The 24,939-nt window shown below is 40.8% G+C and overlaps 2 protein-coding genes across 12 annotated transcripts in view; one reads left to right on the plus strand and one right to left on the minus strand.

Moving 5' to 3' along the window:
- The window catches only part of PATJ (PATJ, crumbs cell polarity complex component), a 160,577-nt gene extending 157,775 nt beyond the window's left edge, over window positions 1-2,802 (minus strand). For 6 of the 8 annotated variants that reach the window (XM_026074458.1, XM_026074455.1, XM_026074453.1 and 3 more), the window contains exon 1: window positions 2,054-2,802. The gene's annotated coding sequence lies outside the window, so the exon portion shown is untranslated. The remainder of the gene's footprint in view (window positions 1-2,053) is intronic. The other 2 variants (XM_026074451.1, XM_026074452.1) reach the window with 2 other exon arrangements.
- A 145-nt stretch (window positions 2,803-2,947) lies between these two features.
- Window positions 2,948-23,240, plus strand: TM2D1 (TM2 domain containing 1). 4 transcript variants are annotated; one of them, XR_003254934.1, is made up of 8 exons: window positions 2,948-3,120; window positions 4,208-4,281; window positions 6,377-6,485; window positions 10,858-10,949; window positions 14,585-14,658; window positions 15,939-16,057; window positions 21,305-21,522; window positions 22,010-23,240. XR_003254934.1 is itself a non-coding variant. In XM_026074464.1 (7 exons), exons 1-6 carry the CDS (start codon window positions 2,963-2,965, stop codon window positions 16,047-16,049), a joined length of 618 nt encoding a protein of 205 aa, XP_025930249.1. In that variant the 5' UTR covers window positions 2,948-2,962; the 3' UTR covers window positions 16,050-16,057; window positions 22,010-23,240. The 4 variants fall into 4 exon arrangements, 3 of the variants coding, with proteins under 3 accessions (XP_025930249.1, XP_025930248.1, XP_025930247.1); XM_026074464.1 differs by lacking the exon at window positions 21,305-21,522; XM_026074463.1 differs by lacking the exons at window positions 21,305-21,522; window positions 22,010-23,240 and adding an exon at window positions 20,729-21,275.
- The last annotated feature ends 1,699 nt before the right edge of the window (window positions 23,241-24,939 follow it).

Here is a 24,939-nt window from a genome sequence, read left to right on the forward strand (position 1 = left end):
GGCAGCGGAAGGGCCCGGCCCGGCCCTGGGCGCCCGCCGGGGGAAGCTCGCACCGCTCCTGCGAACGGGGCCGCTCCGAGCCGCTCTGTGAAAGGCAGCGCTTAAAAGCCAGGTGGGTTTTCAGCTGATCCGACCCCGCCGGTTTATTTTGAATTCACGAGGTACCTGTCAATGCGGCCGCCCAACCCCCAGGTGAAAGCGAAACGTGGGTTTAGGAAAGGTTGTCAGAAAGTTTTTATTTGTACGCGTTCTGCAATAAATCAGTGGCAGGCAGGAATTCAGGCTCTCCGTGTGCCATACGCCAGAGGCTTCGAACACCGAGGCGCCTGCACAGGTGATGGAGGCTCTGCTCAGCCCCGCGAGCGCAGGCCCCCGCCGCTGCAGCTAACGGGAACGGCCCAGGCCTTAGCATGACTGAGGCTTGCACGGAGTTAAGCAACTCAATACCACCCCAACAGACCACCAAAACAAAAATGCACAGCTGTGTAACGCAGCGTTCACCACAACCAGTGCTCTCTCTTCCAAGCAGCACTCCGAAATACACGTTATCCGTGGCTTAAGAGATACTGAGAGTTGACYGGGACACCTTCCCGTTTAGTTTGATGAGGGAGTAGTGGTCTACAGAGGCAACCCATGAGGAGGCAATAAAAGCAAAGAGATTTCTACCAGTCTCAAAACACTGAACACGCACAAAGTCGGCTGGGGTTAATGGGAACCGTGGATGCTTTGTACCCTCAAATAGTGTATGTTAGTCTGCTTTCAGTTATGCATTTATCAAAAATATCAAATGAACCCCACCAAAAATATTTTTTATTCCAGCTTATTTCTAGTAGATCTCACACAGCCCTGCTAGTTACATAGGATAACCACTAAAAAAAATTTAGAAAAGAATTTCACCTCATAAGTGATAATTGACTTTCCTTTCTCCCAATGCCAGTTTTTTTTTACTAAACAATAGAAGTTGCACTAAAACGTACTACATGCTAAGAACATACAACATGTTGTCCTCCTGTTTAAGAATTCAGATTCCAAACGCCTAACTTCCTGGTCCTTACTCTCAATTTTAATTAACGTAGTGCTCGTGAGAAGCGACAATTTTCTTGACAGTGATGAAGAGCAAGGCCTGTATTTATCCACCCGAGAGATGCGATGTAGACAAAAGAGCGAAGCACTTTCCTCATCAGCGTACCTCAATCGTGATCTTGGAGGGCTGAGTTCATTATGAAGTGCACTCTGTCCCTGGCCTTTCTTTTCCAGTCGGCGAAAGGAATATCAATTTTGATTTGCATACTTTGTCTGCTGAACTCTAGACTGCCAATTTAGTTTACACAAGTCTCTCAAAAGCTGTTAGATGGCAATATTTCACATCGCTGACTGAGAAAAGACATCTCTGTCAGCCATCCATATATTTTAGGTCTGCATTTTTACTGATTATGTGGGACTGTAGCAGACTGTTCACTGGTACTGACAGACTCATGCATTTGTTACCATTTGCTCATGAAAATAATCAACTATAAAACGAAAAGATTTTCAGAAATGCTGGGTAATAATGATATTCTCCTAAATACTATCTGGAAGCTGCTGTCATTCGTTTCCAGTTTCTAGGTCCCTATGTGTTTTTCAGGAAATGCTTCTAGAGCAGATTTAAAACCAGTAAGAGCGGTGCTGCCTTTCCAGGTTATATTTCTACTAAATGGTCTCTTCCTCTCTTATAAACAGCCAAGGATTGCCAGCAGCTTGTAACTGAAAACTGATGTCTTCAAAAACAAACACTAGATAAAAAAAAATCTTTAAAAGACACTAGATAAAATAACTTGAGAGAGAGAGAAGAAGGTTGCTAATTTCCATAAAATTCCTTAAAAATAGCAAGTATTAACGAATATAAAGCTTGTCTGCTCTGGGCATTTAGCATTCATGTTTTATTAACAAAAGTTACAACAGCACTTTTAACCATACGCTCAATTTAAAGGTAGAATATTCTTTTTATAGGACTGCTATGCGTTTGCTCTACACGAAGCTAGAAAATGCAAGAATCCATAAGAAACGTTATTACCGATTTGACTCTCGGGGAAGGGGTATCCACAGCTGAGGAATTCCCACCCCCGGGCCGGGCTGAGCCCGGTTTTTGCTGTCGGTGCTTGGTCAGGAGGCGGCTGCCGGCAGGGGCAGGGCGCTCGCAGGCCATCTGCTTAACCTCTTGCGGGCTTCAAGCCTTTTAACGCTCTCCAGAGCGTTCTGGACAACACGCCAGGCACTTACGGGCACTCGCTACCTGTGGAGATTAGAGGGGGCCTGACTGATAGCTATTACTTCGGTTTTTGGAAGAGCGCTCGCCTCTTTTCGCTTCGTACCTGCCTTGGCGCCCCCTCCGCCGCGCAGCTCTCCCCGCCTCAGGGCGCGGGGGGAGCGCGGCCGCCCCTGGGGAGGGACGAGGCCCGCCCGCCGCTCGGCTCCGGGCACCGGGACGCCCCCGGGGCTGGGGGAATCGCCCCCCCCTCCCTGCGGGGCCAGACCGGCTGCACACACGGAGCGGCCGCAGCTCCCCGCCGCGGAGCGGTTAACGCTCCCCCCCGCCCCGCCGAGGCGGCGCGCTGAAGGGCGGACATCTTGAGTAAGGGCAGCCGCGGCGCCGTGGCGTAGCGGCTGGGCGCGGGCGGCGGCCATCTTTGCTCAGGGCACACGCCGGCCCGCCGCCTGGCCGCGGCGGCCGAAGCGCCATCTTGATAAGGGGCAAGCGCTGCCTGCGGCGCAGGGCACAGTGCCTCAGCAGCCGTATTTGCTCAGGTCAAAAAAAAAAAAAAAAAAAAAGCCTAAACACGTCAACAACCTGAGAACAACCAGGAAAAATCCCCCTCCGCCCTTCGCCGCGGGCAGCGCGGCCTCTCCGGCGGCGCGGGCCGCTCCTCCCCGCAGCGCCGCCGGGGGCAGCCGAGTCAGCTGACGGGAGCGGCTCGTTTCCATCATGGCCGCCCGGCCGGGGCGGCTGCCGGCGGGGCCGGGCCGGCGGCGAGGCGCGGCGGAGGCCCGGTTCCTGCTTCTCCTGTGGTTCGCGGGTGCGACCGCGGAGGGAGCGGCGGGCCGGGAGGCACCGCTCAAGTGCGACGAGCTGCGGCTGGGGCAATATCCTGAGCGCGGCCGGGGGCCGGGAGGCGCGGCGGGGGCAGTTGCTATGGCGACGGGGGGGGGCGCCTCCCGGGCCGCTCCGGCTGGAGCCGGTTTCCTCGGGGGGGGAAGGGGGACATGGAGGGCCGGGGCGGGGGGGTCCTGCGCGCCCCGTGCTGCTCCTCGCAGGTCATGGGGAGCCTCAGGACCCCCCCCCCCGAGGGGGGCTCGGCTGGGAAATGGGGCGGGGTGATTTTCTGCGTGATTTTGGGGGGTGGCGTAGCGTGCGCCTGTGCGCAGGTTTGGGGTGTCTCTCGGATTTTCAGTGTTAAAACCCTATGGGGTGTGAGACATCCCCCCCCCCTCTATTTTTCAGGACACTGTAGTGAGATGCAATGACTTTGCAAAAATCGAGTCTCCCTCCAGAGTCCAAGCTGAGAGGTCTCAGGTGTTAGAGGGTAGCTGGAGGGTTTCTGGCTCTCCGGAGGCATCGGGCCTCGCCGAGAAAACCTCGCCTGGGAGCAGGCGACAGTTACTGATGCGGCTGCGGATCGAAAGTGTCAGGAGAGCAAATCSCGGAAAAGTTAACTTCATCTCCCGCTTTGCTTGGCCGCGGGAGTTGAGACCTCGGGAAGTTAGTTGCTGCTCAGGTTTATTCTCGTYCCAAATCCTGGCAATTCGAGCACTCGTTTTCCGATGCTCACTTTGAGTTTTGGATGTTACTGTCAATTTAATTTTCTCAAGTGAATAATCTCAATTTAAATGTCCTCTGATAGTGAGATAAGGAAAGAAGACTAGATTAGGTGTCCTACCTTGCTACCTTTGAATACAGAGGCCAGGACCRATAAATATTGTCGTTCCTTCAGATATTGCTGACTGCAGCATTAATTAAATGTGAAGCGTATACAATATATTTATGTATTAAATTGAATTGGGGAGGTTGCTGTGTAGTAATGTGCTGTTTGTATTTTGGGGGAGCAGGTAGGAAGGATTACTGACGTCAAGATACATCTTAAATCCTCAGGGGTTGAAGAGGGTGGAATAAATTAATACTAAACTTGTAGTAGTGTTTGATATGAAAAATGTTTTCCTCAATTAGCTGAACATATATCTGTGATGATCCTAAAATAGACAATAGTACGCAAGAACCAATGAATTGTACAAATCACACAGCATATGGTAAGGATTTTCAACTTCTGACATATATTGATGGTAACTATGTTTTCCAAGAATGTGTTCAGTTCATGCATTTGTATATCTGCTAGATGGAATCACTAATGTCATTGCATTATTCCGAAAGCTTAAAACACGTGTATTGATTGGATGCTTTACTAAAAAGGAATAAATACATTATCTCTCATTAGTATATTTGTAATTGAGGTTTTTGGTAAATCTCTTCAATTTATGTTATATCTTATAGGTTCTATCCTTCACTACAGTGATTAAAACAACCTATTCCTGTCATGCTAGATTTTGCATATGCGTGTTAGAAGAAGAATCGGCATAAGAGCCTCAAAATCTTCCTTTTTTATTTCTTTTAAGGACGACTGGTGTATTTCATTATCAGGAGGTTTTGGTGTCATTAGATTCTGTTTTGAAAGCACTTACATACATTTTGATTTTAAGTTCTGATGCTCATTTGAGTATAACAGATGAATGCTTAAATTGATCACTTGGTTTACTACCTGTGTTTAGCTTGTCTGATGTTCTCAGGCTTTGAAATAAATGGTCTCTGCAGGTTAGCTAGTAGTATAACACTTTTGCTTTATGTGCACAGTCCTTTATGTTATCTTGGATGTCTTGTCCCTGATTATAAGCAGTCAGAGTATTATGTAGCTGGAGATGGATCACAACTCAATTTGTTAGTTATGTCTAACTAATTAGTGGATATGTGCATTTAATGAAATATACTTTTGAACAGGAGATAAGCTTCAGAGTGAGGAAAGTTGCTAAATTACTTAACATGTTATTTTCTATGTTAATATAGAGTTTTTATGCACGTAACAGTCTTTAAATGGTCCCCACAGTATCTGAATTTTGCTTTTCAGTACTATCTAAATAATAAAAAGTTAATCTTCTAGTTCACAATTGAAGCACAACAGTCTCTAAACATCTTTCTAGGTCCCATCACCCAAACAAATATCGGTTTAATTCCAAGCATCTGAGTAGTTTCATTTAGTAGCGTGTTTGGAGGCTTACTGGCATGACATTGATAGGAAAAAATGTGGCCTTTACTATCTCAATACATTTTAATCACTGTGCATTTCTTCTAAATAAAAGAACGCACTGTTATCTTAGCTTCATTTTTTTAAAAGACGGAATGTAGCTTTTTAAGCTAAGACATAACTGTCTTAGATTATGCGCATTAATCAGTAACATCCATGTAGTCCAGACATAGCTCATATTTCACCTGGTCAGTATCAGTAACACCTAAAAAATTAGATATTTAGATCCATATGCAATATGGACAGATATTTAAAAAGAAAGCCAACCAAATCCATTTGTAGTCTTCTTGCCTGTAAGTATTATTGGAAAATCAGGAAAGAAATATTGAACCCGGCTGGAAGTTAGATAGAACTCACGAGTACTGAAAGCTAGTAACAGAAAGTAGAGGAAGGACTGGATTTTGGCCTTTTGAAACAACTTACTTGGACATTGGAGGGTGATTAATATTGTGATAATATATTGCGAACCTTTAGCAGATGTCACTTTCTTCTTTGATTTCCACTTTGGTTCTTTTATGAGTCAAGCGTTAGATTAGAATCGTAGAATAACTTAGGCTGGAAGAGACCCCAGGAAGTCCTATCATCCAACCTCCTGCTCAGAGCAGTGTCAGCACTGAACTCACATGAGGTTGCTCTGGGCTTTGTCTAGTCAGATCTTGAAAACCTTCAAGGACGGAGATTGCACCACCTCTTTGTGCAGCTTGTTCCAACGTTTGACTGTTCTCAAGATGAAAATGTTTTCCGTATGTCCAGTTGAGACCTCTCATTGACTCATAATGGAACAAAAATGGAAATTGCAACAGAATTAGGGGAGCAATTAGCCTTGTATATTTTGCTTGATATATATCATGCAAAAAGACAAGTTAGTCATAGGGCTGGCTTTGAACAATTCAGTCACCAGTAACAAGCCCTTATATATGATGTGTATCATGACTGTTACACAGTATAACTTCATTTGTTTATTTTACTTATGTCATGTGGCTTGTCAGAAAAATGCCACAATCCCAGATCGGTTTTTGCTTAAATTTAAATAATTTTTCTGTCCTCAGTTCAATGTCTACCAGCACCAAATATTACTTGTAAAGATCACCTTGGCATAGAAAAAGTCTTTACTGGAAATGAAGTTGGATTTTACAAGCCTATTGCATGTCGTAATGTGTAAGTACATTATTGTGTTTTGTAATAGTTTGCCTTTATTTTCACACTGAAGTTTCTCTGAAATAGTACGATGTGTTGGCAGAAGAAAAAAGAGAAATAAGGAGATAGAACACTGCACACGTTGCACAGTACTTAATGTTCTAATAAACATTATAAGTAGTTTAATGATAACATATACGTGTTTATAAGTGAATCTGTCTCTATGTTGGATGCTTGTTTGTTTGTTTAATTATGTTTGTGTCTTTGCTTTACCTTAGTACTTACCCTGCCGAAGATTTGCCACAAATGCTAAGCCTGCATTTTCACATATGCTTAAAATCAGCACAGCTGCTTACAGGAGCAGTTTGATGACTCCTCTCCATCCCTTCGCCTGACATACCCCATTGCATACTGAATCAGGAAACTCATCTGGGTTTGAACTGGCTTGGAGCAGTTCCCCAGTTTGAGTCGCAGTACAGTCGCATCAGTGCTTGTGCCAGCACAAGGATGAGGGCAACACAAGGATAAGAGAGAGTGGATAGCGGGAGGGCTGGGCTGGGCTGCTCCGTTCAGCACCGCTACTGGTTCATGGCAGTTTGAAGCCTGTGTGAAACTACAGGTTAAGTTGTAGTGTACATGAGTATTGGAGGAGCTGAAGTCGTTCTCCAGCTCCCTAAAAATCTATTTAAGAGGAACTGCTCTCTCTTCTTAAAGAACCTTTTTGTATAATCCAGCCCGGTGTGTCTCTTAGGGCCTGTTTCTGAAATGTGAAAATGATGAACTTAGTTTTTCTGAGGCAGATCGTGAGCAATGGATACCAATAAATATTCCAACTGGCCAGTGTTAATGATCAGAGAACACCTGTCAGTACCATTTGTTTCTCCTTTTTATGGGATTCACACAGGAGCCTTTTCCTTTTGTCCAACTGTGGAGTCTTTGGAAATTATAACTCCAGTAATCCTCCTGAGTATCCTCATCACTCTAGTGGGCAAGTAACTCTGATGTGGTACTTACTGCTCAATAATTTGCCTAACTCAGAAGTGCAGCTCTGCTTCTCAGTTTCATCARTATTTTCTCTGTACGTAGTCTTCTCAAAAGTCAAAGCTCAGCAAATTCAAGAAAACAAATTATCATATCTAATCAAATTTAAATGCTAGCAAACTAGACTTCAGTCACATTTTTGTCCAGAAGCAATTGCATTTCAGTCTCATCTGTGATGGGAACTGAGAAAAAAATGAGTTATACCAGTTTAATAAAAATTGCTTAGTTTTTGAAATAGATGTAATTCTTACGTTTCGGGGTTTTGTATATATTCATTTTTGTTTACTATTTTTTCTAGAAACTTTCTTGTAAATTTGTGTTTTCTTTACATGTATGGATTTAAAAAATCTAAAGACAATACAGTGGTCTTTCTATGTTAACTTTTCAGTAGGCAGTAAAAATGGTGGGCTTCTTATGATGACTATTATGACTCTTATTTATGATGAAATAATCAATGGCTATGCTACCAAAAGAACTTGCTGTGGCTCTTCCAGTCCCATAGCTGCTTGTATGGCAGAGGGGGAAGAGGAACTTTTGTGGACTTGCTGAAAACTCCCTTGAGGTCCAACTGTGACTGTAGGAAGAGTTATGCAAACATCCCCTTGATAAACTCCCAAAGCCAAGTAAAAACAGCAAAAAGATTAATATTACCATCTTTCATATGTATGTTTGTTAAAAAGTGGTCTAATCACTGTATCAGCCTTTTATAAGGCATTTTAAATATTATCTAAGTCTTAGAACCATTATTTCAAGCAGGAATCTCTAGTTTGATATTACAACAATAAGCCTGCCCCTTCTACTGCTTTTTGGAGCATCTTGTTTGAGTTTTTTTGGAAATTGTAACTGTCTTCAGAAAGAAACAACTGCCCATCATTTGAATCAGAAAATTGGTTTGAAAAGGCATCTTTCCACAGCAGGACTGTCCTGGCATGGGGGGCTGTAGGTTAATGTCTATTCCTACCTGTAGGAAGGGGCAAATCAGCAAGTTGTCCATAGCCAAAACCATAATGTAGCAGCAGTCCAGATTACAGTTCTGGAATCCAGAAAGTTGTATAGTGCTAGCTTTTAGTACAAGACTAGCACACTATGTTGTATGTATGTTTAAATGGACATGTTGAAGACAGTTGCTCCTAGTGTTTGTTCCAGGAAAAGTTTGTAAGTGCTAAGAAGTTTGCTCCAGCAAAGGAATGGGAGTTAGCTTTGCTTTGCTTTGGTTTTAATTTGATTTTTGGTGGTAGATTTTTGCTAAATTCTAGAGTTCTCTAAATTGGCTCTGTAATTTTGTATTTTGCTTAATATGGGCAGGACCTGATTTTGCAGACTTGAACACATCCATCATTCAAATCTTCTCATTCCAGGCAAACAGTCCATAAAATGATAGTCTGTAAAATTTATGAAGTTTGGTGTGGACATGTCTTTAAGCATTGATAAGAGACCCTGAAAGAGCCCAGAAACCAACATGACCTATAGCAATAGTTGCATAGTATCAACTGGTATGGAGAGCAGAAAAAAAAGTTTTTAACATGGTAACTGGGAGAAATGCATACAGAAAGAATAAAGATTGGATGATGCTGATAAGAATAACTGAAGGGAAATTATATCTTTTATCCAATTGTTGAAATTCTTTTAGATGACTGGGAAGTGTTATTTCCCTACTTGCTGTATTAGTCTTGAGGGTTTATTTTTAGCTAAGAGGATGAATATGATAAAGGAAATACAAGAGTGGATGCAGACTTGATACAGTATGAACATGCTTCCACTTCATATTAGATCTCTTCTGCCCTTTTGGTTTCATGTTGGCTAGGTTGCACACTGTTCTCCTTTTAAAAGTATCTCAATGCATAGGCAAATGCTCAGTTTACTTTATTACTGTGTTTGATCAGGAACATCTCAAATTAAATTGTGTTCCTACCTTTTACATAAGAATTGTTTTTATGCTTTAGTGTCCTTGGAGGGCTGTTGACACTTGACAGTTGATAAATAATTCCTGAAAGTTTACCTCAACTTTTAAATAAAACCGTTAGTGTTCCTTGCAGTGGAAACAAGATATTTCTAAAGATGGTAATTTACATTACATTAGGTTCCAGGAAGGCCCAGCATGTTCTGTGTTGCTAATAAGCGCCAAGTAACAAATATTGAGGTAAGAGTCATGGTTTAATCACTTAATGTTGCCGTTAAGTTTTAAAGTCAGTAAATCTAGATAATAAGCAAAAATGTAGATCTTTATTTGGCATTAAAAGTGCTTAATAAAGGTGCTTGGATTTTCTCAGCTACTGTCTTTGTGAAACTGTATGTTTTATTCAGCTGTTAACCAAGAGTTTAATTTGGGCTTATTAAGTAGTTGCTGGCACATGGTAATGCACGTATCAAAACAGTGAATTATTGAATATTTTTAAAGTTCTAATTACATTTGTGTTTGCTTTTCTTTTCAAAGACTAGCTGTTCCCCAGTGCAGCAGAGGATAGTTCTAGGATTAATAGCTATGTGTTTCTAGCTTGCTTATTAGCATAAAGTTCATATCAGCAGTGACTGAAAATTACTGGTGGTTAGGTGTCCACATCACTCCAACTGTTGGCAAGAATGGTGCCGTTTAGTGTAAATCTCAGGAAATCTGAGGATTCTGCTGCTGCTGCTGCTGCTTGTATCTGTGTGTTTTGTATGCCTAACCACAGGATGCTTAACTTCAGGGTACCTCTACCACAATACATCTTGTTATGGTCGGCAGTTCTCTTCATTTGTAAGAATGTGTGCCATCTACTACCTGTACTGTGTAAATGGATAGTTTTGTCACCTACCCTTTTGGTTGAACGCTTCCTGCAGCTTCTTCAGCTAGTGGCCATGGTTCATGTCTTCTTCAAGTCTCATCACAATTATTGTCTTTACTGACGTCTCACCTGTGTGCCTTGTTCTGTCTTTTTGGCTGGATGTGACACTAATGTGTACAGACAGTATGCACGCACCTCTCGGCTTTCCAGTTGTCTCGGTAGGGCTGAACTATTGGGAAGTGCTCTGTAAATGGGAATGTATCAGCAACTGAATTACATCTCTCTTGACAAGCAATGATGATTTGATTTCAGAATAAGAATCTATATTCTGCAAGAGTATACCTGGGTTGCAGTTTACTTGAGTTGCAGTGGCTGAGGTTGCTTTATGGAGGATGGCTAGCCAGTTTGAAAGCTGAACATTATCAATTTTGTGTCCATTAATTGAAGATAGATAAGTCTGACTTTTTTTTTTTTTCTGGTAAACTGAAGCAGCAGACAAATGAATCATTACTTTAAATTTCAAAAATATGCTTATGAGTGAATACGTTTTTGCAGTCATTGTCTACATTACTTGTATGTTTTGGCAGAAATGGATACTCCTACAAAGTGGCAGTGGCTCTGTCTTTATTTCTTGGATGGTTGGGAGCAGATAGATTTTATCTAGGCTATCCTGCCTTAGGTGAGTTTATTCCTTATTTTTTTCTTTGAGGTAAAGGTTGTTGTTTAACTGAGTTGTATGTGTATACTTATATTTTGAGTAATGACCTCTGAACTGTCACAGTTTTCATACTTAAGATAGAATCCTTACTTTCTTGTCAAATAAAATCCTGCAGTATATACCTCTGCCTTCTACTCTGTTTTTGGCACTTAGAATGGATATGAAGTAAAATCCAGCTGTTGGAGTGAGTGGTGACAAATGCATACGTAGTTGTCCAGCAGATACAACCTTCGTGAGCAAACATGATTATTGCCATGCATAGTTTTGCTTTACATTGATGTTTGCCACTGCATTCTCTGTGAGGCTCTGAACAGAGGTGGTTTTGACTGATGTGCCAGCTACTTAAATGATGCTTGATTTTACCAGGGAAATAGTGGACAAACTTTACAATAAAACTAGTGTTTTGGGACACAGAATTTTTTCTTAAAAATGCATACGTTCGAGATAGCTCACAGTATTAGTAACAGTTCTGCAGAAGCTGTGACTTTTAATAAGAACCACCTTTGGTAGTGTTTTTAGGACCTGATTCTTAGGGTGATGGTGCCACTGACTTTTAAATTATGCAAATACCTTAATATGTTAGAACTACTTTCAGTGTCTAGGATTTTCTTTGTTTATTCCTSAGCCAGACAAATGGAAGTACATTTAAGTCTAAATAGCATGGAGTAATAAATTGGAAAAAAGCTATGCATTTTACTGTCACTTCTGTTGGGGGTTTTGTGTTTCTGCCCATTATATGTGAACTCCTGGGTTCTTTAAGAATATTATCTGTCCTTCTGGCAAATCAGGTGTTAACATATGTGTCTTTTTTTCCTTGAGATTCTATAATTAAACACTTATTTTGTCCATCTGTTTCACAAAAAGATATATTTTTGGAAGCAGTTGATAAGGTACACATTTTTTGTTACATCAGTGACTGAAAATGTATTTTAGTATTGGATTTGGAATAATAATTTGCAGTAATTATATTGTAATATATTGTAGATTTATGAATCCTGTATTCTTATATAGAAGTCCTGTATGTTTCATGCTTGCCAACCCTACTGGAATACACTGTAGCCAGTAACCAAAGTTAAAAGACTTACAATTAAACTCTTCTGATGGCAAGTTTTCAAGCTTTTGAAAGGTAAAGAAGAAAAAAGCAAATACATAAGAGTAGAAATGCAGAAAGATAAAATCAATAAATTGGATTTCTTGCCAGTGGTTAATTTTTTAGGTCATCCATGCCTTGGCAGAAGCTGTGCTAAAGAAAAGTAATAGCATTGAAATATTTTGTGCAAATGTAATGAAAACTTTAAATGCTCTTTCATTTATTTTTTTTCCTTCTCTTGTGCTTAAAGGGAGCACAAATAACAAACAAGCTATTGAATATGAAGAAACCGGTAAAATTGTATGGAAGGCAACCCCTTCCTCTCCCACACACTGTGAAGTAAACCATAAGTTATTGCTGCCTAGGACTGCTATTTTTTCCTCCATGCTTCAGAGCAGTTTATTTTCTCAGAGTAATCTGCTTGTGGGGAGGGAAGCAAGCTGGAAGAAAAAAAATCAACTTTACCCTGCTCTCTAGAAACATATGCCAGGCTCAGAAACAGTTCTTCTCCACCCAGTAACATAATGCAGAAAGCCTTGCCAGGATGCAGCCAGTTCCTCGAGTTAATTGGAACTGCTGCTGGAACCAGCAATGGTGAGAGAGCTGCTGGATTTCCAAGTAACCAACTGACAGCGATGCTCAGCACTGGAGCTTGAGAGGAGATGTTATAATAAGTGTCACCAATATTTAAAATGGTGACTACACTTGATGCAGAGATAATAAAGAAGCGAATTGTGTTCACCAAAGAGTTTGATATTGTTTAGTTGTCTTAACTGGTGTTTCCTAAGGCTAGCATTTCTTTAGCTGGCTGTTTCCCTTTTGTTTTTTTATGCTACTGCCAATACTGATATCCAGGCTAACTATATTTGACTGCTGCAAGTCTCACGTGTCAGCCACTGGGAACAAATTGTTTTAAACATTAATATACTTAGTTCTTTGCAGATTTAAGTGGCACTACTTCAGCTGTAATATGTTTGTGGACTTTCCTTTTAATCGGGTGAAAGACCGTCCTGCTACTACTCTTTCAGCCTCGTGGTCATTAGGTATATTTTTCCTGTTAGGTTTTCTCTGACTTCTGTTCCATAGAGTGATTATAAACTCTCTCCTAGAGTTTATAAATCAGGCTGGTTTCATCGTGTCAACTATAGGAGCTATCCCCAGATGGTGGGATGCTCTTCCTACAGCATGCAAGCAGTTACTCCCCCACTCTATTCAGGCATCAAATTCTCTCTCCTCCATACGCAGCCACATAAACAGGGCACAAGGGGAGAGGAGGAGGTATGCTGGACAGATAGCTGCTCCTGAGAGAGGGGGAGTGAAACAGAGGAGGAAGAGGTCTGGAGACCTTCAGGTGCTTGACCGAAAGCAAGCTCACTCTTTGGAGAATGTCTGCTTTTTTTACTAGAAGGCAGAGCAGCACAACTTGCAGCAGTCCTGACTTCTGTGGGGAAGAGGTGGCACGGGATGCTGCACTGGCCGAGGGTGTCAACATGCTTGTCTCTTGCATCAGAARTGTGCCTGCCCCTGTGAGCGTAATGAGGACGTGCTCTTTTGCGAGGAACTTTTTCAAACCCTGTACAGCATAGCTTACAACTAACTTAGCTGCCAAATCTGTGCATTCCTCTTCAAACTTTCTGTTCTGGGGTAAAGTTGCAAGTGTCTTCAAAATGAGCATTTCATTCTCAAAATAGCCTAGATGTTTGTCTAGCTGAAAGCTGAAGTATTGTCTTACAATAAATGTAGTACTCATTGTATTACATTCATTGTATGAGAAACTGTTGATTTTTTTAAAAAAAATTCTTAGACAACCACCTTCTTCTGAAGGCATCTTCCAAATGTAATGTCAGCCTTTCATGGAGAGCTCACAGTGTGAGAAAGTTAATCACTCTGCCCATATATTTTCTATTAACCTTCCATTTATTCATACAAAAGAATCCCTAACTACTTCTGAATAGTGAGTAAACATAAGTGTTTGGGTTTTATATGTATATGTAAGTGTGTGTGTGTGTATATATATAAACATATAAAAAATAAATTCCTATTTCAGCATAAATATAAAAATGATACTAGAATGGTTCTCCAAAGCGGCATGTTTTGGAGAAAATCTAATCGGTATGTGCTGCAATTTAAGAGATGGTACAAAGTCCTTCTCTATTCAAAAGTAAATTTTCTAGCTCAGGTTGGGATTTTTTCTGTTTCTAATCAAAAAAAGGAAAATTTTCAGTAACTTATTCATCAGCTTCTGCCTTTCCCTTCAAAGAATTTTTGTCTGTTTAAAAAAAGTTGTGTTTAAAATCTTTTAAGTATCTTCAGGGTAGTACAGAAATATGAATATACAGGTTGTTTTTCCTCTGATAGTTAAAGATCCTCAATTTTACTTCTGTTTTTAGAAGTATATATATTCTGTGGGATGAGGAGAGAATTTGGATGCGACTGCCACCAGAAACCTATGAACTTTATAGTAACTAGCTTAAAGATGCAATTAAATTTTGTTTCCCTTTTTTAGGTTTGCTAAAGTTCTGCACTGTAGGATTTTGTGGAATTGGTAGCCTAATTGATTTCATACTTATTTCAATGCAGGTAAGTCGGTACTTTCAAAACAAGATACAAATCTGTTTGTGTTTGTTAAAGCTTTGATTTGATCCCTAAGTCTTTGTAAGCATTTCAGCCTTAAGAACTTTTCCTTTGGAATATTGAAAAATCAAGGCATTTATTTTAGCAAAAATTGATATTATGGATACAAAATATGAATATATTTATAGTTTGAATTAAAATTTAGATAGATGAGCTATCTCTAAATACCTGTTATGACTCTACCACTTGACTATAGCCTGGAAGCTGTACCACTGTAAATTCATTGTGTCAGAACTGATGAGCCTTTCGTGTGACATACAGGATTAGAATTACGTGAGATGTCCTGGTATTCCCAAAATAAGAACTGCCTGTGAAGTTCTGTGCTTGCATGTGTTTAATTGCTGATGGAGCCCATTGCCTGGGGTGTYCAGACAGCGTGCAGGAAAGAAGACTTTGCCACTTTTTTTTCTTCTTCTCCTCCACTTACAAGTCCCATATCACCTGAGACTTGTGACTGTGGGATGCTTAGTGGTTAAATCTCTATCTGGGGTGACATCTTGTGACAGCATAAAATTGCCAAGTTGTCTTATTCTACAGTGCATCCTTTTAGCATGGGTTATAAATTGCCTTTGACAAACCTAAAACACATTGTGGACATAGAAATTCTTTATATGTGTTTATAGAAATATATAAAAATTCTGTTTTTGTAAATCAGTCTTTTGTATATCACTAATCTTTCAAAGTATATGTATTCTCAAATTCTTTTCTATACTACGGCAGTGATCTTACCTCATATCACAAAGTTGCGGGTAGCTTTCATCTCTCTTTATTCATCTGCCTTTTGACCCTACATCAATTTATCAGTTCCAGAACAAAAAAGCCACGGTCCTCTCTCTGTCTTCTTGTTCCTTACCTGTGCAGCATTTCCAAGATACTTTTCACCAGCCTAATTCACTTTTGCCTACCCTCCTTTGTTCAAGAAAAGCYCTTTGGAGGCCACTCATTCGTTAGCCTGATTTTGTGACTCAAATCCTCATTGGCTTAACCTAGCACCAGAGCCTGGCTGTGTAATTTGGTTGATTAGAAGCCCTAGAGAGATGTTCCTTCAGAGACAGTGTTCACTAAAATAGTTAAGCTACAGCATAACTTCAAAATAAATCTAGTTTCTGTTTGACTAATTAAGCATGACTAATTTTATGATGGGAAAATTAGCAGTAATTGAGATGTTAGCACAAAGTGTGTATTTCACTTCATATTGAAAAGTCTTGGTTCTTCTTCTCTTGCAGATTGTTGGACCTTCTGATGGCTCTAGTTATATTATAGATTACTATGGAGCGAGGCTTACGAGGCTCACTATTACCAATGCAACATTCAGAAAAATGCAGACATATCCTTAAGCCTGGCAGTAAGTGTCACGTATGCACAGGTGCATTCTAATTTTACAGATGGATCCAGTCGTCCACTGAAATTGCTGATGACTTATTAATTACACTTCATCAGAACTGTATATTAAATGTTGTACATTGAACAAAGATGATAAAATATGAAAATTCATCAAGAGAATGAATTTACCTCAAAGGTGCCAAGTTTCTTTGTGACTGCTCTATTTCTGTGAGCACATAGTTTGCTGCTAAGTTGTATCGTTTGTGAAGTATGCAGACTTCTGTAATTTGCACTGTTGGTATTTGGCATCTCAGTGTGCATGATTCAGAGGGTTAAGGGGGGGAAGGGCTTGTTCAGCAGAACATCTTTGCTGATTTTTAGTCCATTGAAATTGATGAGACATGGATGTTAGTGGGGCCAGAATTACACCTGGGGTCTGTTTTCAGAACTATTTGTGGCGGTTTGGAATTTAACTTAAAAACCCTAGAACACAGAAATTGCATTTCGTTCTATCATGTTAGTTAAAATCCAAATGGCCCTAAATCTTGTGCTGAAATTCCACTATGAATTCCTATGAAATTCCATTGATTTGAAGATTTTTTTTCCGTTAAGTTTAAAGAGCAATTTTGGTAAGGTTGCAAAATTTGATCAGTCCTGATCAACGGTGGGAATATGGACACAAAAAAAATAGAACCATATGTGATGCATCTCAAAAGGAAGGTGGATGTTGCAGTGCACTGAGGTTAGAATAGGACATAATTGTTTTGCTTATTTTGATTTTTTTCCCCCCCCTTGCAACCATCCTTAGTGAAATGCATGCCTTCTTTTTCTGAAAAGAAATTGGTGTCCGTTTTGCAGATACAGAATGTCAGAAATGTGAATTCTTTGCATTAATAAAGCCCTTGAAAGGTGGTTCTTTCAAGTGTGTAGCTGTTGATAAATGAATTGTGTTTCAGTGAAATAAATTCTGTGTCCTTCAAAACTGTTTGATCAAATTTTTTAGGATAGCCAAGATTTACCTAGATTTTCTTTTAAATACATACATACATATATATATATATATACACACACAGAGACAGAAAACATTTCAACAGAATCTTCCTACTATTTAACCAATTTTAAACATTCCCTTCACCTTCTTATGAAAATGTGCAGTAACTGAATGAGAAATTCATGTTAATAGCATAGATTTTTTTTTAATAATCTCAGGGCGGGGGGTGGTTGTTTTAGATGAAACTTTCAAAATGTTATTAATGTGTCTGCAACCAGTACTTTTAAGGGAATTACATAAACCAGATTCCTAAATTGATTTTTTAAAGTGCAACTTATGTTTTTTAGTCTCTTTTAAACCTACATTGGTGCACATAGAGCTTTGCAAAGCAATCCTGGTTTTATCCAAATAACTATTACCTGAATATGTCATGTAATGAGAATGAACCACAAGGAGAACCTTGTGCTTAACATTGCTACTTTCCTTCACTTAAGACGTAGTTTTGGAATACTTGCTAACATGCATTTTACATGTGGGTTCAGAGAGACAAGAACACTCTGGTAGCTTCGTTCACTCGCCGTATATTCGTTGCCTCTCCCTTTTGTCTCTCTCTCACTGAACGCTCTTTGTGCATGCCAGTTTTGTTTCCTGAAATACGCGCTTTCAAAAAGAGACGGAAATGGACAAAAAAGAAATGTTTGAACCAAATAAAATTCCATGATTAAGATCACCCTGTGACTTGTCTGCCTTTGTTTTTTAACCCTGACRTTGATAATAGAGGTACAGAAAGAGGAAGATATCATGAACGTTATAATGAACAAAAAAGCCTTGGGCAGCTCTTTCACGCAAGATTTCATGCTAAAATATATCTTCATGTGTACTAGTAGCAGAGGGCTTGACTCATGGGCTTCAGCAGTCCATGTTATGCTTCATTATCTGTAAAAGAAAACAGGGGCTATTTTGTATGAATCAGATGAAAATGTGTTCAGTTATTAGGTCCATCAGATTCTGAGTAAGTTTTGAGTTTCAGCAAATTTTAATTTCTATTCCCTTTAGACTTCATTCTGCTTGATCCTCTGGTCCCGTACTAACAACTCTCCTCTTTCCCATCCCTCTCCTTTGTCTGTGAAGCCTTTTAGAAATTAGCATCACAGATGGCATAACCTTTGCAACTTGTATTGGATACTGCTGGAATTATGTTACGTGCCTGAACAYACTTGTGTTTCTATATGCTTATTTAGCTGCATGGCTGAAGTTTAGAGAGGGTTAACTGAGGAAGCAGATAGTACTGCAGGGCCAGTGGAGAGTTAGTGAGGTCTTTGTTTTCATCTTGTAATTGTCAGATATGGCATGTTTACCATAAGGACTGTGAAAAGTGTGATGCAAGATGTAAAGCTGTCCCACTGTGTTAATAATAAATTGGCTACAGTAATATTTATTGAAATGTCTGTCCTGTGATGATTTTCTGTGTTGCTGCCTGCTTTAGCATTCACCTGTCAATCAAGTTGCCCATTCTAGTGTTTCTGTAGTTCTGATTGCTCCTGCTGTACTGGAATACTCTTCTCTCTGGGCTGTAGCTTTCCCCCAAAACAGTTGCAAAGCAATAAAAATAATCAAAAATGTGCTGTGTCATCCTCCTGCCTCCTTCCCAAATAAAATGATACCTGCTTGTTTTGTAGATATTCACGAATCCTTTCAGCATTCCAACAAGCTAAAGCTAAAGAAGTATTATTCTGTGTCTGTAAAATAGAGAACATGAAGAGTAAAGGCCAGAGTTTAAAAAAAGAATTTGAAGTGCCTAGCCTTTAAAAACCTGTGTAAAGCTATTTGCTGAAGATGCCGCAGACCCAAGCCAGGAATTAAATCCAAATCTTCCCTAAGTACCAGTGCAGTTCAGTCATTGCAAAATCATGACTCCATAAACCTGTCTCTTTTTTTGTGCCTCTGTTTTAGGATTTTCTGCAGTGTGCTTAACCATGATGTGAAAGTACAGTAACTAGTAAAAACATCAGCTTTGGGCACTCCGCATTCACTCACACGGTGCAAAAGTGGTTGTACCTAGGTCTGCATACAGTATTAATAAAATACTCTGAATTGTGCTTGTTTGATTAGGCCAACGTGTGTATCTTTCACTTGTGTGCAGAGCACATTTTCAAAGAGAATGGGTTTAGAGAGATTTTAGAATGCAAATTCTCTGCCTAGCTATTCCTCCGGCAATTTAAATCATGACAATGCTATGGCAACTTCCTGTGACAATATTTTGTTATCTTGTTTCCCTCCTTACCACCACCCACCACTTAATTCATGAAGATATCACTTCTGCTTTCAGAATCTGATAACACCTTAAATGTTAGGTTTTATTATGTTTCCAAAGATGTATTACTGTACGCCTGCCAGTAAAACTTCTCAGCTCCACAGGAAGGTCTTTGTGTTTGAAATGCTCCATTAGAATTTTTTTGGAGAACATCTGTTGTCACCCCATCAAGAATTGTTTCCTTTGTTCCTCAGGAGTATATTCAGTTATATTTGCTTACGCAGCTATGTCTATTCAGTCTTCTCGCATCTCTTCTCAGTGTTTTTGTTTTTTTATATTTTTAGATTCATTAGGTGTTTAGTCCATTTCTGCATTGAGAGCCATTCCTGTTGCTTGCTCTGCAGTTTTCAAACCTGTTTCCTCCAGAAAATGATGTTGAAAACAATAAGGTTGGGTGCTTAAGCACCCAATTGGGGAAATGCCAAAGGCAAGATTTTGCAAGCAACCATACATTTACATTGCCTTGTAGGACTGTCGCTAATTGTGTGATTGCCTATTATTTCACTAATACATCATACAGTTTTTCAAACTCAGTGTAGTCTCRTCTCTAACTACTTTGCCATTTTCATTATTATAAATGGTCACTATATGGCTTCTTTAAAAAAMTGCATCATTTTAATTCATTTAAATCATGCTTTTTAAGCAGCTGTTATGTTCTGGACTTTTGCTTTTTCAACCTGCATCAGAGTCTGCCAGGGGTGAAATTCAAGGAAATAGTCTGTTTGCCTCTCCTGCAATTACTGCCCAGATCTGGGGAGGAAAAAGGCTGAACTTTAGGCATATGCTTAAGAGCTTTGCTAGACTGAAATTTCATCAAGACTCTTCCCACTTTCTTCCCTTCAACCCATCTGTGTTACCCAGAGAGCCTTTCTCATCTCCGTGAATTATAAAAGAAAATTGCATTCCCTATGGAAACTTTAGCATTGAAAGTGTAAATAGCTTATAATATTCCCTACAGTTCTACAACATCCTACGTGTGGCAACTTTTTTTCACCTCAAAGCTGCTTTTCTTTGGCTTTTGTTCATATATCAGCTCTGTCTGTTCATACATCAGCTACTTGCAGACCTTCTTCCACAAGTTCTTAAACTCTCCAGGAGGAGTTAGACTTCAGAACTGGATCAAATAATATATAGAAATGTCACGGCATCAGATCAGGGAATCTTTTTAATGTATGAAGGAAAGACTCTTTGGGGAGGAATAGATGTCTGTAAGAGAAGTTGTAAGCTTTAGTTTCTGCAGAAAGTACAGCTGCAACTTAAAACCATGCTTCCTCTTTGCCTCCTGCTTCCTGAAGGTGGAGCCAAACCCCCTATCAGATCTCCAAATCTTCTGAAGTTGTTCTTTATCCTACAGCAAAGACTTAGCCCTCCCGTATTTTCCCTTGCAGAACAGAGACAACTGGAAAGTGGATATGAGGAGTCTGGTTGGCCAAGATGCATTTTGCACTGTGTTTTCTCTCTAGACTTCAGACTTGAGCAAAGAAAAAGAAGGGAGACATAAAAATAAAAAGGGACAGTCTAAATGCTGTTTGCACCATCTGCGATGAAGATCTGGTTCCACAAACTCCCGACAAAATAAAATAGTTAAAACGTACTGCTTGTCTCAAATGCATGCTGTCTGCTTTCCCCAGGATTTATGATTCTTACTCTTTGTGGTTCATTATATCTTGGGCTTACTCATGCTCTGATAACTCTCCTTATACATCTGAATGGCTGCTTTCAAGATTACAGCGCTCGCTGAGAAGCGCAGTCCTCGGCCTCTGCAGATGCATATGACGCAGCAGAATTCTAGGCAGTATGAAAATTATAAAGATCAGTTTCCATTACTGTAATTACTATATAAATCCTGCCTTGAGGAGGCTTAGAACAGGCCTATTTAACCTTGGTTTGAGCTGAGACTTGAACCAAGTTTGATAAGTTGAACACTGAATGCTTTCCCTTTTTTTTTTTTCTTTTCTCTGCAGCGTCGTAACTTAGTCGGGAGCGGGGCGGGGAGGGAGCAGGGATCCAGCGTATCGCCTGCGTTCGGTCCGACAGGGCAGCGGTTGTAATCAGGCACCGTACCTGTCCCCAACCAGCAGCAAGACTAAATGAGATCCACGTTTCTTTACATCTGAAAAATCACCATTTCTCCCCTTGGAACCTGTGACCGCATCTCCTACGCAGCTGTGCTCCAGGACAGGTGTGTGAGACGGCTCGCAGGCAGCAGGGCCAGCGAGGGGAGCTAGAAGTACTCGGGTGAGGTGTAAGATGATACGCTCTTTGGAGGGCTGCAGCAGCAGTTCCCGTCTTTTATGTCATTTGCCCCAACTCAGTTAAAGTTAAAGGGGCTGGCTGAAGCGGTGCTTCCCCTCCAGGTGTCCGAGATGCCCTGAGATGGGGGAGAGCTGAGTTACCTCCAGCTGCCTTGCAGGTCAAAGCATTCACAACCGAAAAAGGCATTGGCAGCACCGTGTACAGAGCTTGGGGGTCTCCTGCTGCAGTGCTTTCGCATGCCAAACTCGCCGCTGCAGGCCAGACAGCAGCTTTGACAGGGGTGGCCGTTACTTGCTTAAAAAAGAGCATAGCACAGCATGTTCATTTCCCTCTTCGTGAGCCTGTTCTGTGGTCTGCTAGTCAGTAGAGTAGCAGGGATGAAATCGTTAACGTGTTCTGTTTCCTTTACACAGAGTCGTCCTCCAAGCTGCTGGGATTTACCGTGGGCCAGACACRGCGAGAACGTGTAACAGGAGGCCATCGCCTGCTAAGAAGTGGCTGAGCGTTCACCTGGAGCCTGCAGGGACTATGGACAGCCTACGGACTGCACTGGCCCCGGCAGAAGCCRGGGGAATGCCGGGGGTGGCAGCGGTAATTTTTTAGGGCTTTCATTCCATGGTCCCGTTGATTATAACCCTGTTAAGAGGATGATGCATGCGACTTTTAAGTTACTTTATTAACTAAGTGTAAGCAATGGATGTGTCATGCTAACAAACATAATTGCTGGTGTGTCTAATACAGTATGAAAGTACAGTACAGTGAATTTAAAAGGTTGTGGTAATCTAAGAACGCTGAAGGGGAAATGTGTGCCTGGGGGGTGTGGGGGCTGGGGAGAAAAACGACTTACTTGACATTCACTGTCTTCCTCCCCACTCCTTTGCTAAAGTAGGAACAGGATCGGAACAAAAAAATGTTTGTTTTACAGCTGTACCAAGTTACGGCGTGGACTCGTGCTCCCCCCCTCCTCTCCCACTTGCATCAAGTACATCCTGTACTTTTGGCAACATGTTGACTGGATATTTAAAAGCTGTGAACTGTTCTGAAAGTTTCACATACTGGGTTATGGGCCATGTGTGTTTGATCAAAATTCAATTACTGCACTGTACCATGCTTGGAAACCTATCATCCCAAGTTATGAAGTATGACGAAATAGGCTAATCTAATTGGTTCAGTATGGGAGCAGTATCAACCAAGCTTGTTATGATAAATAGCTTCCTGTGTTAAAGGTTCTCTAGAGCTTAAGTATCTTGGCTCACCTCCCTCTACAAAATAAGAATAGTGTTCCCTGGGAACAGTTACATCACTGTCCCTCTTCTACATTCACAATTAAAGATTTCTAGCTTTTTTCATCTTGCTAATCCTTGAACAGGAAAGCTGTGGCCGTCTACCCATTCCCCACTTCCTTCTCTTCCTCTTTCCTCAAGTTAGGCTGTCTTATCTTGTGCTTTCCATGAGCCTACGCGTTCGGTTTCCGTGGTAGGTAATGCAAGCTTGACYGGGATGCCAAAACTCACCGGGGCTTGCAGGCTGTGGTGGTACATGTGATGCATGTATGTTTGTATACAGATTGGGAATATTTGATGTCAAATTAAATGTGGAAGCACTTTAATCTTTTAAGCATCTAATAAAAGAACTTTTTTCATACCTATGGATTTGCTATTATCATCTTGAAATTTTAGTTCATCAGTAGTTAAGAGCAAATCCAGCATGCGAGTGCTGGATGACAGCTAGGGATGGACTATGTTCTCAGCCTGGATTTGTAGTCACTAAATTTGTCACTAAGACATGAGCTGTCTCCCTTGASATGATACCAGCTTCATGATTTTATCTGGTCCATCTTTGGCAAGAACTGCTTATCTCGGATTTTGATGTCACAGAAATAGTGTCAAGGGRAAAACATGGAAAAGTGTCTCTTCATGCTCTGGCTATTTAATTTTTTAACCTCTCTTGAACCACACCCCTACATGTGTCTGCTAACACAGAAAGCTCCTTCAGGCAAAATAACTGTGTGGTGACCATTTTATGAAGGCATAATATGGGCCTGATCTTGCAAGTGCCTTTAAACTTGATGAAATTTCTCCCAAGAATAAAGTTATTCATATACTTAAGTGTTGATGGAATCAGTCGTTATGTTAGTGAGTCTTCGTGTTAGCCCYGAGACTGCTTAATACCTGGATTATGCCTGTATGGTGATTAATGCCTATTTACTATATCTGTTATCCCACTGCAGTTTGCTCTTCAGCCTTGATTAAGCCCTTTGCTTTACCATTTAAAATGTCCTGCTTAACCTTCTGCTTACAAATGTACATAGTGCTGAAGTCTGCATTTTTAACTAGAACAAGTTCTACCATAAATAATAGCATTTAATTTTAAAGTGCAACAGCTACAGTCACTTGATCAAATGACAAAGAACAGCAATAGCAAACTGGGGAACACAAGTTTTTCACAACAAGGATCTATGTCCACATAAGAGGAAAAAATATATGCTCCTTCTTCTGAATAGCACTTTCTGTGCAATTCTTTATTTTACATGTCTGTAAAAAAAATATTATCAAAGGAGCCTAAACATTGACTCTCTGTGTGATTTCCCCAAATATCTTTTGAAGGAGATAAACTGGATTAATCTCCCTTTATAAAGTTCCCACAAGAAAGCTCACAGACACAGTAGCTTTACCTTCAAAAATAGAATGTGACTGTAGGCACTTATGCTAATCTCTTTTTTGGCAAATCAGCTTTTTTGTATTGAATCTTGCTTGATTGAATAGCACTGGAGCTGCCAGAGTAAATGCTATTATCAATGTACAGTAATTAAGGAAATAGTCCTTGTCACTCTAACAGTGTCCAGGCAATGCCTACTGTAATAAAGTTAAATGATAAAGAAATCTCTCCAAGGTGTAGATACTGGAGCGGGGGTGCTTCTGATACGCAGTGAAATGCTGCAGTGTGGAATTAGAGCTGATGGGGAAATACATAAATGCCTGTGGAATTCACGCTAAACCCGCGTTCGGTGCTGAATGTCTAAATAGATGCTCTGCGCTAAAACACGTAATTGTTTAATTTGTCATGTAATTTCCTGACTCAGGGCAGCTGAGCATCTCCCAGTCTCTGCCCTTAAAAAACGTGTGTGAGAATGAGAGCGAGCAGGAGAGACCCTTCCATCATGCGGAAACTTCAAAGATCTCTTCCCCCCTTGGGGCAGCAGCCTGCACAAACGATAAACCTTGCTTCAAGACCGGGAGAGTCGGGCTCTGCCAAAGCCGTCTGGGGAGAGAACGGGAGTAAAAAGGGCTCGTCGCTCCCTCCCGCGCCCTTCCGTTTCCGCTCGACACTTCCCAGCCCGGCA

The sequence above is a fragment of the Apteryx rowi genome, unplaced genomic scaffold, assembly GCF_003343035.1.
Source record: "Apteryx rowi isolate R43461 unplaced genomic scaffold, aptRow1 scaffold_39, whole genome shotgun sequence".
In the NCBI taxonomy this organism is placed as follows: domain Eukaryota; kingdom Metazoa; phylum Chordata; class Aves; order Apterygiformes; family Apterygidae; genus Apteryx; species Apteryx rowi.

Bases quoted from the DNA above. Each gene is read 5' to 3' on its own strand.
- TM2D1 (XM_026074464.1), top strand. From the start codon at position 2,963: ATGGCCGCCCGGCCGGGGCGGCTGCCGGCGGGGCCGGGCCGGCGGCGA. The intron at 6,486-10,857 runs GTAAGTACATTA...ATGTTTTGGCAG, and splicing joins CCTATTGCATGTCGTAATGT to AAATGGATACTCCTACAAAG. The intron at 10,950-14,584 runs GTGAGTTTATTC...TCCCTTTTTTAG, and splicing joins TCTAGGCTATCCTGCCTTAG to GTTTGCTAAAGTTCTGCACT.